The sequence below is a fragment of the Penaeus japonicus genome, unplaced genomic scaffold, assembly GCF_977035675.1.
Source record: "Penaeus japonicus unplaced genomic scaffold, GWHDUDI00000001_assembly GWHDUDI00000001, whole genome shotgun sequence".
In the NCBI taxonomy this organism is placed as follows: Eukaryota; Metazoa; Arthropoda; class Malacostraca; order Decapoda; family Penaeidae; genus Penaeus; species Penaeus japonicus.
The window spans coordinates 42,370,341-42,385,340 of NW_028234403.1; the positions used below are offsets into that span (position 1 = coordinate 42,370,341).

The 15,000-nt window shown below is 34.7% G+C and overlaps 2 protein-coding genes across 6 annotated transcripts in view; one reads left to right on the forward strand and one right to left on the reverse strand.

Annotated features, from left to right (window-relative positions):
- The window catches only part of LOC122247755 (transcription initiation protein SPT3 homolog), a 16,926-nt gene extending 8,160 nt beyond the window's left edge, over positions 1 to 8,766 (forward strand). For 3 of the 5 annotated variants that reach the window (XM_043007319.2, XM_043007322.2, XM_043007323.2), the window contains 7 exons: positions 2,709 to 2,818; positions 2,957 to 3,065; positions 3,773 to 3,999; positions 4,688 to 4,816; positions 4,992 to 5,156; positions 5,920 to 6,092; positions 8,099 to 8,766. In XM_043007319.2, the coding sequence (XP_042863253.1) occupies positions 2,709 to 2,818; positions 2,957 to 3,065; positions 3,773 to 3,999; positions 4,688 to 4,816; positions 4,992 to 5,156; positions 5,920 to 6,090 (911 nt within the window). In that variant the 3' untranslated portion in view covers positions 6,091 to 6,092; positions 8,099 to 8,766. Of the gene's footprint in view, positions 1 to 2,708; positions 2,819 to 2,956; positions 3,066 to 3,772; positions 4,000 to 4,687; positions 4,817 to 4,991; positions 5,157 to 5,919; positions 6,093 to 6,364; positions 6,502 to 7,126; positions 7,255 to 8,098 lie in introns of those variants that run through there. The other 2 variants (XM_043007321.2, XM_043007320.2) reach the window with 2 other exon arrangements.
- fand (Pre-mRNA-splicing factor SYF1 fand) overlaps positions 8,755 to 15,000 on the reverse strand; it is a 15,420-nt gene continuing 9,174 nt past the window's right edge. The window contains 9 exon segments of the mRNA XM_086540722.1: positions 8,755 to 8,878; positions 10,336 to 10,467; positions 10,644 to 10,809; positions 11,013 to 11,264; positions 11,496 to 11,708; positions 11,864 to 12,022; positions 12,472 to 12,718; positions 13,527 to 13,747; positions 14,984 to 15,000. The exon segment at positions 14,984 to 15,000 is cut by the window's right edge and continues 113 nt beyond it. Coding sequence (XP_086396848.1) covers positions 8,820 to 8,878; positions 10,336 to 10,467; positions 10,644 to 10,809; positions 11,013 to 11,264; positions 11,496 to 11,708; positions 11,864 to 12,022; positions 12,472 to 12,718; positions 13,527 to 13,747; positions 14,984 to 15,000 — 1,466 coding nt within the window. The 3' untranslated portion in view covers positions 8,755 to 8,819.

Below are 15,000 nucleotides of genomic sequence, written 5' to 3' on the forward strand. Positions count from 1 at the left end.
TCTCTCTCTCTTCTCTTTATTCTCTTTATTTTTGTCTATACTGCATCTCTATGCTCTCCCCCTCCCCCTAGCATGTCCTTATCTTCCTGTAACTTTTCCTTTTCCTTTTCTATTCCCCATTCTTTCCTTTCCTATGTCCTACATTTTATTTCTGAAATGCTGACTTTTTTTTTTTTTTTTCTTATATCCTTATCTTTTAGACCTATTTGTATCTGACTGAATGATTTCTAAAGTTACCTCTTAGTTTGCAGATACTAAGGGATATCATGTTGATAAAGTCTGGGATTTCTTTGCTTCTTGCTGTATATAAATGAGTTGCTTTGCCCAGTTTATCATACAATGGCAAAAATAGGTGAAATCCCAAGAGCATGGGTAACTCATTAATGCTTCTTTATGACAAAGTGATAATGAACATTTTCCCCCCTCTTGCTGTGCATTCAAACATGCCTAGCTGAGGATTTTTGATACATATTCCCAATTAAAAAAGAAAAGAAAAGGATAACAGCTCATGGGAGAGGTAGAAAGAAGACCATGGAAAAAATAACTTGAGAGACACTGAGGAACATCAGATAAAATTCAGAATTTAAAGTATGTTTGGCAAATGATCTTGTGTTGATTGGTAATATGGCAATTCAAGAGAGGGTGAAAGAAAATTTATTGGTATCATGTTTGTAGAAAGAACATTTAACAAGTATTTATTATGTCATGTCACTGAGCATAATTGTGATATAAAGCTGAAGTAGACTTTTTATTTATTTATAGTCATTGTTGCTGTTATGGCTTTCGTTTTTATATTCTACTGTACTTTTGTCATTTATTTGCAATACCTGATTATTTTCAGTCTCTTCCAGCATGCTATTTATTACAGCATCATATTGTCTTTCTTCATTTTCTTATGAGGAGTACTTTCCTACACTAAATACAGCTTTTTGTATGATATTGTTAGTAATACTGATGTTGTTGTTGTTACAGTTATTGGTATTACTCTTAAGCTTTATCATTATTATTGTTATTATAATTATCATAATAATAATAATAATTATTATTATTATTATTATTATTACTATTATTATTATTGTTATCAGTATCAGTATCAATAATGATGTTTGTTTTTAAAGTCACCATTTGCTAAATTTGTCTACAAACCAAGTTACTCTCCCTTAGTTAAGAAGCTGGTATACAATGTTTGTAGTGTTATCCATTTATTCACACAAAATATGTTTCCAGCTTATAATCAGACCTACTCTTATTGTATTAATACTGTAGTTTGCTGTTTATTGTGTTCTATGTTTGGTCTTGAGGAAGTGAATGGTTTTTGTCAAAAAAGATTAGCCTTTACTTTGATCAGAATGTGAACATATTGTCAATGTTGTTAACATTACTGACAGATGCCTTAAAATCATTTAATTTTTCATGTTTCCAACTTTTAATATTATCAAACAGATGAACAGATCTTATTTTAAACTATGAACACACTCAGTAAGAATAAATTATAGGGATACAAATGTACTAATGTATATAAACCAATTGCCTTTTTACCAATGATAAAAGGGTGCAACTTCTGGACAAATTTAAGATTTGGTTACTATAGTATTAGTTATGTTAGTATAACTATGATGATGATATTGATAATAGTAATGAACAATTATTTATTTTTGATGATATTACTATTATTTTTGTTGTTATTGACAGTTTTTTCTTCTTTTTTCTTCTTCTTTTTCTTTTTAGCTGTCCCTTGACATTCGTGAGGTTATAATTCTAAACCCCTCTTGAGTATAAGAAGTTTGGGAATGTGTGCTGTGGATATCACTACCACAATTCAGGTTGATTTATGGTAGCCATATCATTCCCAAGATCATTTTACATGGCTAAGTTTTGAAATTACTCTGAAACACATTTTGTTTTTCTTTTGTAACTCGACTTCAATTTATGCTGAAGAAAACAGTTTACTCTTTAGTCCTTGACATACTCATATTGTACCAATCGCCATTTCAATAAGAAATAGCTTTTTTTTTTATTATAAACAAACTTTCACAAAGACAGTCCAGAATACATTCACAAAATGTGTGACTTTTTTTAACTGAAAGTTTTTGGTCCTTTAAGAAATATATTGTCATGGCTGTCGATATTACCAAGGCCAAGATTAGCTATTTGAGGCCTGTTTTCTCAAATTTGGTCGGAAATCTTGCCTCCTGGGAGTCATGCTGACCTCAGCGCATGAAAGAGAGATGGTGGGCAGAGGATACCCATATTGCATCTTTTATGCCAATGAATTTTGATATGTACTTATATTGTTATTAAGTGCAATACATTTTTTGATACCTGTACATATTTTCTATTGCTTTTATAACCATTTGGTATTTTAGAGCTTTCTGTTAGGAACATTGCAATTGATATCTTTTTTATTATCCAGCTCAAAGGATACTGATTTAATAGTATAGTGAAAGCTCCTTTTATTATCAGGCTGATTTATATCAATTGCTTTCTTTTCTTATATATATATATATATATATATATATATATATATATATATATATATATATATATATATATATATATATATATATCTTGAGTTTTTTCCACATGAAATTATCAGAATATTTTTATTTACTCTTTTTTTTCTGAATATTGTTTATTAATGACCTAATAATTTCATTGTAGGTCTTCTATTCTAAGCATATTTGTCTAATGATTATCAAACTTTTCAGACATTCAATTGATGATGCATGGGTTTGGGGACTGCCGTCGCCCTTTGCTTGAGACTGCTGCAGTTATAGAGTCAGTTGTGCACCAACAGATGACTCTCTTCTTACACCTTGTGAGTAGCTGAAAATGTTAGGATCTGTTAAGTAAGCAAAAATGGATGTGTTGATATAATTTGGCACAGTGGTTTTGGGGCTGAAGTCATAGCTGTATGGCTAAAGGCGGTTAATAAAAATTATATTTTTACTTACAGGCAACAGACATTTCTGAACAAAGAGGAAGCAAAGTTGTAGGTCCAGAGGACATATTATTTATTATGCGCAAAGATCCAGTCAAATTACAACGAATAGTCCATTATATGGGTGAGTTTACTGTATTTTCCAGCATCTTAAATTCATATCCTTTATACAGTTCAATTATTATTTTGATGCTGAACTCTGTTATATCTGGAAAATATTGTTATTTGGGATAACAGTTTCCTGTGAGGCTGTTCAGATATTTTTTTTCTTGCCTTTTACATTGGTTGTATGATGTGAAATAATCACACATTACAAGTATACAAAATATCAATACACAGAATTTTCAAAATATATATTTAGAAAGAGGATACAGTCTTACTTTTCAAACTTTGTAGACTGATGTGAGTATCAGTGTGATATTTTCTATATATTGCAGAGTTAAATGCAACTCCTAGGCCTATTCTACAGTTAGGACACTCTTAGAGCTTAATTTGTATGCAAGGACTATTTACATGAGAATGGTGAATAAAGAGAACAAGTGCTTTTGAATGGAATTGAGTATGCATGCTTGTTTACCTTTTGTACATATGTGCTTTGTCATGTATATTGTCCATTTTGCATGTGTATTCCACCAATTTATCTTTTAGATGTATCTAGTTACAAGTGGTGTCCACCAGAAACCAATGTGCATGATAGAAGGGGAACCTTATTGTTATAAATTAATTGGAACTGATAATAACAACATTATGACTCATATTGCAAATATATTACATGTTTGTATGTTTTGATGTATGTACTGTGGTCTAAAGAGAGCTATATTGAATTTCTAGGAGTTCGTGATCTTTACCAGCGTGCACGAACCAGTACCTCAGGTTCATCTGTAAGTGAGCTACAAGAGTTAAGCGGAGAAGGGGGTGGAGAAATTTCCAGAAAAAAAATATGCACTAATTTTCTTCAAAGTATCGACCAGACTGGACAGTATGAACCCCTTTATTCTTCATCCATACATGATCCAGTCAAAAATGAAAGGGCCCACCGACTGAATGTTATGACTCAGGTTAGCTATGAGTTTCAAGCTGTAAGCATGGGAATATTTCATGGCTGTATGTCATAAGCAACATCAGTTATTGAAGAAAACTCATATATATAAATATATAGTGGATATTTATTACTGTTTATGCATCACAATCAAATCCGAAACGCCATATGTTAAATGTATATAAAGCTTACCACAAAGCCAGGGTGTCAGCTCAATGATGGTATAATTGATTTATTTGGTATTTGTTAGAGGTATAGGGCTGTCAGATACAAAGCAAATAGCTGTTTTTATTTTCTTCTTTTTAAAACAAAATAGTTACCTATGATGCCAGATTTATAGGGATTTTCTTTTGTGCTTTATTTTTTAGATGAAAGTTTAGATAGATGTTTTGAACTTTTAACAACAAAAGGATAAGAAAATGAATTAAATGGATCAGACCATATTAACAGAAAGCATGATTCATAAAGTCACATTGCATATATAAGTCTCAAAACACAGTAAAATACACAAAAGAAAGTAAAACACAGAAATGGCTCTAGTTTTACAATGAGTGACTGAATAAGAGTGGGAAAAGTCAAAGTTGTGTGAAGCTGCCTTGCTTCGAAATAAAACCCATCCTGGACACTGGGCAAGCAAATCTATCCCCTGTCCGCAATTAAATGAAACTATTTTCTTTTATATTCATTTTTTCTCTTTTTAAATTTAGGGTATGTCAAATCAGAGGTACAAAGAATACTGCGAAGCTAGAAAGGCTTCATTTTGTCCAAGGCTGAGAGTCAACAAGTTCCGAGAATGGCTCCTCCGAGATGACAACAGTGAAGTGAAACTCTCACATGTAAGCTATGGAATGGGAAGTCTTTCCAATGAATCATTTCCTTCTGAATTTCCTTGTAGGAGCAGTGAAGTCTATCCTCTAGTCTATTTGTTTTCCCTTCAGTTCAGATGTAAACAAATTAAACTTCCATTTCAGTAAACATTGAAGTGAAATTAACAAACATCTCACCTTCCAGCTTGTGTTGGAGATGCTGAATCGCTTAGCATATGAAACAGTTGCTCAAATTGTGGATCTTGCTCTCCTAGTGAAGAGAGATGCAATGGGGCGTAATTCTGACCTCTCCCGCTTCCGCACACCAACCGTTCTCAACCCCGACTATCCGTGTGTGTTTATTCATCAGGTATAGTTATATATACTCTCGTATTTGGTAAGTTTGTAATTGCAGTTAACAGAAATTACAATAGTTCATGTAGTTTATGTTGATTATCTACATAATAAATCTGCAGAATGGTTTGTTTTTGGCAGCTTTGTTTTCAAGTAAGGTTCAATTAATATTTTGATGTTCCACACTTGTTATTTTTATTTTACTTAGATAGAAACAGTTGTAATGTGATAGTAGTAAGTGTGTGTGTGTATTTATCAAGTATGTATATTTAGAAGGGTCAGTTTATGGCAAATGTATTTAATCCATTCGCACCGGATGACGTGCGGACACATTTCGTGGTTTTTGGGTCAGACGTCAGCAACGAGATATTTGGTCAAGGCCGACACTCAGGGTGAGTGAGCGGACAGCCCAGGCTCATAGCTAGTGCGCCCAAGAATCCCAATGTGGTAGGCTTATGCGTTCAAAAAAACCCCGGCATTCTGACCATTCAGAGCTGGAATGGCCTTGGTATGAATGGGTTATTAATATATATACAAATAAATAAGTAACAACTTATAACTTTACCCTTTTTACTTATTTTTTAGATGAGTTTTAGATGAATATGCCATGTACATTCTTCATTCTTTTGTTTAGAGTGAAGGTGGGAGTGCAGCCTATAGTTTTATATGTTGTTTTAGACAAAACATTTACTAAACCCCCAATCATATACCCTTCCATGCAAAGTTGCTCACATTGCACATCTACCCTCCAATGTTAATGCTTATCCCTGCTCCAAAAGAGTGGCTCACTGCAGGAGGTAGGATCTGGTGAAGACCACAGTATAGGAATGGACCCCATTACTCCTGCGGAGGTGCGTGAAGCAGTGCGAAGATACTGGGCCAACAACTCTCCACTTTCTCCATTCTCCAAGACAAGGTCACCAATTGAAACCAGGCTTCTTGCTGCTTAGAGGTATTATAGATTCGTATATTTTTCATTTGTAGAAAATATATGTTTATATATTCCATCAGTATATGAATATATTCTTGATATTAAGTTCTCAGTAAAGGATTCAAACCTGATAGCTGCAAATGTGAGACACAGCATTTAATTTTTTTCCTAAACATAGAAAAGGGGCACATATAGCATACATAACCAGTGATGCATCATGCAGACCATAGACATTAATCTGCTCACAAACAGGACATGTAAATTTACAGTTGGGTGTGTGTGGCATGTTTCAGAGTATAGGTGGGAAAAAAGTTGCCAAAAGGCATTATTGAGTACTCAAGAACTATCTAACACTATGCCAGAAAACAAGGATGAGGACACACATCCACACCTAGACTAATGGCAATCAGGTGTAAGGGATAGGAGAGCCTCCTAATATCAGTTATGCAAGAGATTGCTTGCAGCCAGTGTTATTCAAGGACAAATAATTTTTGGTCTTTCTTTATTATTAAAGACTTATTTTGATGAGGCAAAGCATGTTTTCTTAAAATTTGGATATATCAGAAATATCTAAAAAAGATATGGATTTGGAAAATAGTCTGTGTAGGATTAACCCAGTGACGACGGTTTGTCACACCCGTGTGACACACCTTCATGCCTGATGACTGGGCGACACACCAATGTGACGTCCCCGAGGCAATATTACTTAGGCCAGGCGTGGGGGGTTGCCAGTTCTCGCCGGGCCTGTGGGATTGGGTTAATCACAGAGATGTGGCTAAGCACTAAGTGATTATATATAATACACTACACCACACCACATGACAACTATTAACCCATTGCGTACGGGTGTCATGACATACATGACGTAGGAGCTTTGGCCTGACGACGGGCGTCATGACGTACATGGCGTTCAGGGATTTTGGATCACTGTGCTATTTTATTTTGCTATGAAAAAGGAATGAGTGATGATGGCTACTGCAGTCATAATTACTATAATTACCGTAATATCGTGCTAGCTTAACGTCCAAAACCTAGATGGCACCACTTTTTCCTAGCACCAGCAGGAGAGAGAGCGTTGAATGGCACCCATCCATGGTCTCTAGCAAGCACTGTCACTATAGAGCGATGGCACACACAAAGTTGATGAACCCTTGCTCTAAAGTACCGCCGATGAAGGATGTGCAGGCAGAACGAGAAGAGGAAGGTGACTCAATCCATACCCAGTGTCTAAAATGTACTCCTGTGCCAATATGGATGCCTTTCACTGTGGCACTCACAGTCACAAGCACAGGTTTCATTCCTCTTCCCTACCTCTTCTTGTTATCTTTATTGTAGGTGGTTATATGTTTCGTATTCATTCATGACAGCACAAAAATACGAAAAAATAAAGTTGCCTTTTGTCCTCCCATAAAACAGCAATACTTCAATCACACTGAGTATAAAGAAAATAATGAGCTAATATGGATAATATACTACAATTTTAGTCAACTGCAGCACTGATTGAGCCTGTCATATGGCACATATGTCTCTAAACTGAATAAAACACACAAAAAAATAAAACACAAAAACCGCTCTAGTTTTACAATGAATGACTGAAAGAGAGTGGGAAGATTCAAATTATATTGCTTCAAGCAGTCTCTCTCTAAAATAAAACCTATCCTGGAGGCTGGGCAAGCAAATTTATCTCTGTTTGCAATGGGTTAAGAGAGGAAAATTGTATCTGCATAAAGATGGCAGACAAGGTCATATGTTAGCAAGGGGAGTGAAGATAGACTCCGGGGAATCTGATGGCTGCCCTTTCACTACCCAGCTAATGTTAGCATCTGATACCTTTGTGCTGTAGCCAGTCACAGGCCACCTATCCCTACCGCATCAGGCTCAGGTTAACATCAGTGAAAGGCCCCATGGTATTGCTCCTACTGTAAATACATGTGTGCTCAAGATGACCTTGACACATGATATATTGCTTTACTAGCAAATGGATGACATAATAGATGAAAATAATGAAAATCAAACTAATCTTTCAGGATTGTTGGACATCTGGAATACTTCTGTTACCTGTATAGAAATTTATTATGTAAAATGCCTATCTAGGATTAGGAAGAAATTTCAAGTCACACTGTGGTACCTGCATATCTTGGGCATTAGCTTTAAGGTATTATTTTCACAGTAGCATGTGAATACATATAAAACTGATTTTTTTTCTCTTCATTTTGAATTTTGATTAAGAAGACTAGATGAGGAATGATTCATGTGAATAGCTGTCACAAAGTGTCTAAATGGAGTTCATTTGATCATATAGAAAAGTGTTTTCAATAAATGCAGATTGTGGATCTTATGACAAAAGGAACCATTAGTGTTTAAGTTTCTGCAGTCTTTGTTATCAGAATTGAATAGATTTTTTTTTATTGTTTCATTAACCTGGCGGATACACTATACCCAAACAGTGGCTCAATCAGGACAGGTGGATTGCGCTATGCACAATGTGGTTGAGCACATACTTGAGCAACATGCAAACAGTCGGCATTAAAGATAGTTGGATGACAACTAGCGAAAGACTTTCTCTCTTCATAAATGCAATTGAAGTAATTTTATAAATTGTTTGTGAAAATTGTCTATTTATCTGTTAGGTATAAAAAACAGGGTTTGTTTAAACATTATTCTTTAATTGTAATAAAACTCATTTTGGAAAATATCTGTATTTTATTATCCTCTGAAAAAAGCATCTTTACAGAAAATCCAGGAGACCTACTCCTTTTTCAGTTCTCCAAACACTGCTGCTGGGACCTCTCTCTGCTGAGGCATATCTGAAAGACAATTTTAATGTTGACATGTAAAATTTGGGAATAAAATTGCAGTTATTGTTATAGAATGTAAACAAACATTGGCACTGTATGTGCTTCAGTATGATACAGTATAAACAAAACAAGCACAATATGACTACCATGTTCACAAAATAAACTAAGAAAATAATCATAATAAGTTTACCATAAAATATACAGATGGCCCCCAATTTACATACATGCAAAGATTAGCTTTAACAAGGATCAGATATTACTATCTTTCTTTTAAGCATATACAGTAAAACCCAAAAAAAAATTAACCAATTTCATTATACAACAAAATCTGATTTTCACTATTTCTGACTAGATTCTCTGACTGACCATCACCTTTAATATTTACAGTCAAACTTTCATTTTGCGAAGTTTTATTTTTTAATATCATTTAATGATTCGTAACAAAGTCATTCAATTTGATTAAAAAAAAAAAAAAAAAAAAAAGATGGAAATTGTCTGTGAAGTGAGTCAGCCAGAGGAGGATCATTAGATTTGCTCCATTTATTCAGACAACATTTGTTTTATGAACAATGACAAAGATGTAGCAGAAGAGGCTCGAGGTGGAGCAGAGCAAATTTCAAGTTAAGTCTGTCAAAAAATTGAGATGATTAAACAATGAGCAAGAAACCATTGACACAGACATGAAAGGGAAAGAGAGAATGAATGAAATGAAGAATAAAAGAATGAATAGAACTATTACTTATTCCTAATGTATGATGGAAGCCAGTGTTGCTTGACTTAATAGAATCCAATTTCTGTTAGTTAACTCACATTTTTGAAGATTACTGAAAAAGCCTGCATTAGCTTACAATGGACACCTACTTCAACAACAATATTTCATTTACTATGCAATACACACTAACATATCACAACCATCTGCTGGGTGTAGCTATGTTGTGGATGGTGAGTGTGCGTGTGCGTGTGCGTGCGTGTATATGTGTGAGTGTGAGTGTGTGCGTGTGCGTGTATATATATGGAATGTGTGTATGTGTGTGGGTATATATATATGGAGTGTGTGTGCGTGTGCGTGTGCATGTGCGCGTGTGTGTGTATATATATGGAATATGTGTATGTGTGTGTATATATATGGAGTGTGTGTATGTGTGTGTATATATATGGAGTGTGTGTATGTGTGTGTATATAAATGGAGTGTGTGTATGTGTGTGTATATAAATGGAGTGTGTGTGTGTGTGTGTGTGTGTGTGTGTGTGTGTGTGTGTGTGTGTGTGTGTGTGTGTGTGTGTGTGTGTGTGTGTGTGTGTGTGTGTGTGTGTGTGTATATGGAGTGTGTGTGTGTGTGTGTGTACGTCTCAGGGCGTCCCCAGGGTCCGGGGATATTTTTCGACCCCATGATAGCAAGTCAACCGGCGCAAATGGGTTAAGATGAGATACAATGGATTAAACATTATCGCTATTAAATAACTTACCACCTTCATCATCATCATCATCATCATCATCATCTAGATCAATTTCATCAGGGTTTGCTGTGCGAGCTGTATCTGCAACCTCATCATCCCTTTTGGTAGTTGTACCACGGACAAACATGATCTTGGAACCACCTATAGAAACAGATTAATACATTATTAATTATTTTTGAACACTAAATGTTTTTCAAAATAATTTAAAAACATTTCTAGAATAAAATTTTACCCGCATGAAAGCAAAGAGTATGCTCTACCATCCAATATAATTCAAAATTTAAAAACCATAAAGAAAGATTTTCTCTTTTCATTACCGGCAGCTGGCGGAGCAACAGAGGAGGACATCTGTTCCTCTTTGTTCATAGCCACAGCACGGGCCTCGAGCATCCTCATTCCATCCTTGGCTCCTGGTGCCAGATCAGATACTGTGCCAGCAACTGAGCCCGCAGATGCTAACATCTGGGCTGACATCATGTTGACCTGGAAATTTTAATTATATTTATTTTTGCTCTGACTTGATTCACTTTAACCATATACTTGTAATTAATGATAAAATACAGTAGCATTAAAGAATTTAAATTATCAAGAAAGCAAAACTATGGTTCATCCACAAGAAACCATCAAAACAATGTCTATATTATGAATCATTCTTGCCTCTCTCCCTACAGCAAATAAAAACTCACCTGAGTGTTGTACTTTGCTTGCATAGACCGCTTTATACGCAACAATTCCTTCATAGTGTCCTCATTGCCATGAGCAACCTCAAAATCAGTCCATTTTGCCCAGAATTCTGGTGTAATTCTTGGATCACATATCTGACTGCAGTAAGCATATATTTCACGTGCTCGATCTATCTCACCCAATTTACGCTCCATCTCAGAAAACCGCAGGCACATTTCTCGACAACCTTCATCAGGCAGGTCATCAATAGCCTCCTTTGGTGGAAATAAGTCATCATTAGCATTTTGTAAAATTTAAAATCTCTATGAAAATATACATACATACAAACATATGCATGTATATATATATATTATTTTTTAGTGATGGTGGTGTTATAATCACTCCACAAAAAATATCAAATCAAACATGAATATCTTAATTTTTGCAATTCCTTTTACAGTTACATTTGATTAAATTCTATATCAACATAAAATGAACATACATACCTGGTAAATCTCTCTTGTTTTAGTAACACCATATATCTGCTGTGCATGTTGTAAGTAGATATTGTAAATGGACAACTTTTCCTCTGGTGGAACTGCTTTAGTGGCACGACTATATACCTGCATAGCATGTCTTGCCAATCCATGTTCTTCCTCCATTTTAGCATACAGGAGAAACAGATTTCGAGCATAATTTGGTGGACACTTCTCCAAGCACTGGGGACAGAACAGGTAAAAGTATACTAAAAACACTAATCCAGACAGAAAAATTTGGTAAAAGAAAATTGAAAATGCTCCTATCCAGGCTGTTATATTCTCAATGATGCAATGTTTCACCTATTACCCATTATATGCAAAAAGAGATAACTCACCTGTTCAAACAAGTCTCTTGCTCTTTCAATCTTTGTGCCCTTGTATCGTTCTAAGAACTTAGTGAGATAAGTGTTCCAGATATCATACACATATGGCCACTTGAAGAGGGAAATTCCTTTTTCATAGGCCTTAAATGCTTCCTCAAAATAACTGTTTTCCTACAAAAAGAAATGACAAATATCAGTAACTATTTTTTTAAACAAACATGAAATTTTCATATCAGTTTCCAAACTGTATAGCAATTTTGTGCAATTAGACTTAAACAAGTAAAAATTATGTTATTTTATTCAAGAAAGTTAATAAAGCAAAGAAAAGAAAAGAAAAAAAAGGACATTCCAATAACTTGGTAACAATTAGTGAGGTCAGCATAAAAGATTTATCTACTTTTTTTATTCATTAATATATTTACTTTTTTGTAATATTTGCATTCTAACAGCATTAGATTCAAATTTTATGGAAAAAAAAAAAACTTTTTCACTTGGCCTAACAACCTACTCAATAGTAGACAACATTATTATTATTATTATTTTTTTTTTTGATCAGTAAACATTTGAATTTCACATCTATCCCATCACTATTCTCTCACTCAATGCACAAAACCACATACCTGTAGAAACATGCCATAATTTATGATAATTTGTGGTGTAGCAATTCGCAGATCTATAATTCGATCATAAACAGCCTTGCAGGATTTGAAGGTCCCTAAACATTCCTCTAAATCTGCATACATAGACCACAGTTTTAGAGACTTGTATACACGTCGCTGGACAGGCTCAGATTCATCATTGTATGCCACCTTTTGTGGGGGAGGTGCTGTTGCACGCTTCATCAGCTTGAGAGCCTCTTCTTCATTTCTAGAAGTTAAAAGATGCATAAATTACATATTATCAAATGTTCACTAGTAATAATTACCTCAACCCAAATTAACCCCTAAAGGACATGCCACTCTAATCTAATTCAAACTGCACAAAAAAAAAATATATAAAGTTTTGTAGTTTACAGATAAAGATCTACATTATGAAACTTGAAAACATTACAATCACTTTCTACTTCCTGTGGAATATTGGTGCAGGTTGCCCATGTCTTCACCTAAACATGACTAAAAATGGCACACATGTCCTTTAGAGGTTAAGTATGGAAGTGTGTGAAAAAGCTCATCTTTCAAACAAAATATCATGACAATACTCTACTTCTGGTACTTCTGTACCATTCAAAAATCAGAGTTTGTTAACCTGTGTAATGCATGATTTCCTTTCAGCAATTCTACTATTTCTAGTTACATATCTCATCTATTTACTTTCTTTCTAACATATGAATAGCTAAATCATTAATAAATATTTAATCAAGAATTTTACTATAGGCCTAATCTAATCTCCAAACATTTTTTAAACTCAATAGATGAGGGGATGTATTCATTAACCTATTTATAACAGATGATGTGACATCACATATTTGTTTTCAAAATACTTTGGTTGTTGTGTCCAGGTAGAACCAAACCTGCCTTGGAGTTATTCAAGCTCTTTATATATAGGTGTTGGACCATACCAGTAGCAAGCCTTACATTTCTTTTAAGTTTTCATTCTACCACCAACAAACTCTATCAAAAGAGAGTTCTAGGAAAGTTTCCTTGTGTTACAGAAAAAACTTTATCACAATACTTACGCATGTCTTATTTCCATTTCAGCCCACTCGCACCACACACTTGCGAGGTCATCTACTTTAACATAGAGAACTTCTGTTGCTCTTTCAAAGATGATTCGTGCATCCACAATCTGGTTATTTTCTTCATAGAACTTTGCAAAGTTTACCCACAAGGAAAATAGTTTTCCTGTGGCTTGTTTTGGATCAATTGTCTTGACAGCTTCCATGTATGTTGCTACAATCTGTAGAAAAGATTCAACATCAAATATCTGTAATTTCTAAAATATTACATGACTACTTACTAACCTATAAATAACATTAATTTTTGTACATAAGTACTAAGTAATTGTTCTCTGTTCATTAAAGAAATTGCAAAAGGCTCCAGCCATTTTCTCAATTTAGCTTATAATACTCACTTTCCTGGAAAGTGATTTTGAGATGGCAGAGTGTCTATTTGTTCAATTATGGTGACGGTGCATGTAACTACCAAACTTGCGGTCAAATTGGTTGATATACAAAGCTGGTGGCATTGGCTAAAAAAAAAAAAGGGACAGCGAAAGTGTTTTCTCTGCCCTCCAGGCAGCGCAGACTACCCTAAATGACATTTTTCTATAAATCAGTCACTAAACAAGGGTTTAAGCTGACTTTGGAACCCTGTAGCTCTGAAGCTAGCACCAGACTTCATGACTGTGTGCATTTCAACTATGAGCAGATGCTGTTGTGTCACATAAGTTTTGACCTGGCATTCTGCACTTTTCGCCACGTCACATATATGTGACACCCGTCGAGAGTGGGTTAACCCATTCAAGCCACGGTTTATATTTGCATAATGCCCCACCAGCCAGCTAGACAACAAGCGCGTGTGCAGTGACTAAGTGTGAGATCTCTACCAGTGCTCCTATTATCACCCATATGCTGATAATAGATTTTTGTATTTGTTTACATTATTTTCACATGTGAATAAAAATGTATCTATACAAATGGAATGAACACCCAGCGTGTCAGCCATACAAAAAGCTATGATGTGATATTGCGTCCCCAGTGGCAGGCACTGCCACCACCACATGACGTGAAGTTATTTAACTCATTGCTGACAAGGCAATGAGTTATATAACTTCAATAACTTAATGAAAAATTAAAAACTAATGCCTCGTAAAATGAAGTACTGAATGGTGTAACAACTGAAAATTAAAGCAACTTTGAAACTAGGCAGAGGTATAGCCTGAGTTGCTTCTAAGACTAGAGCCATTTAAAATGAGCATGTGCTGATTTTAAATAATTCTGATCTTAAAGGGCTTGCCACTATAAAAAGTGAAGAATATACCATAGGTGTATTATGGATACTTTGGAAAAAAATGTTTCAAAGTAGGCAAAGCTTTCTGTATTTCTTAAGTAAATAGATCATAGTTCCCTAAGATTTCATTGTACTGTTTTAATAAACTAAAAATATTTCACTTTGTAATTATCATCTACCTTACCATTTTTGGTTTGCCCT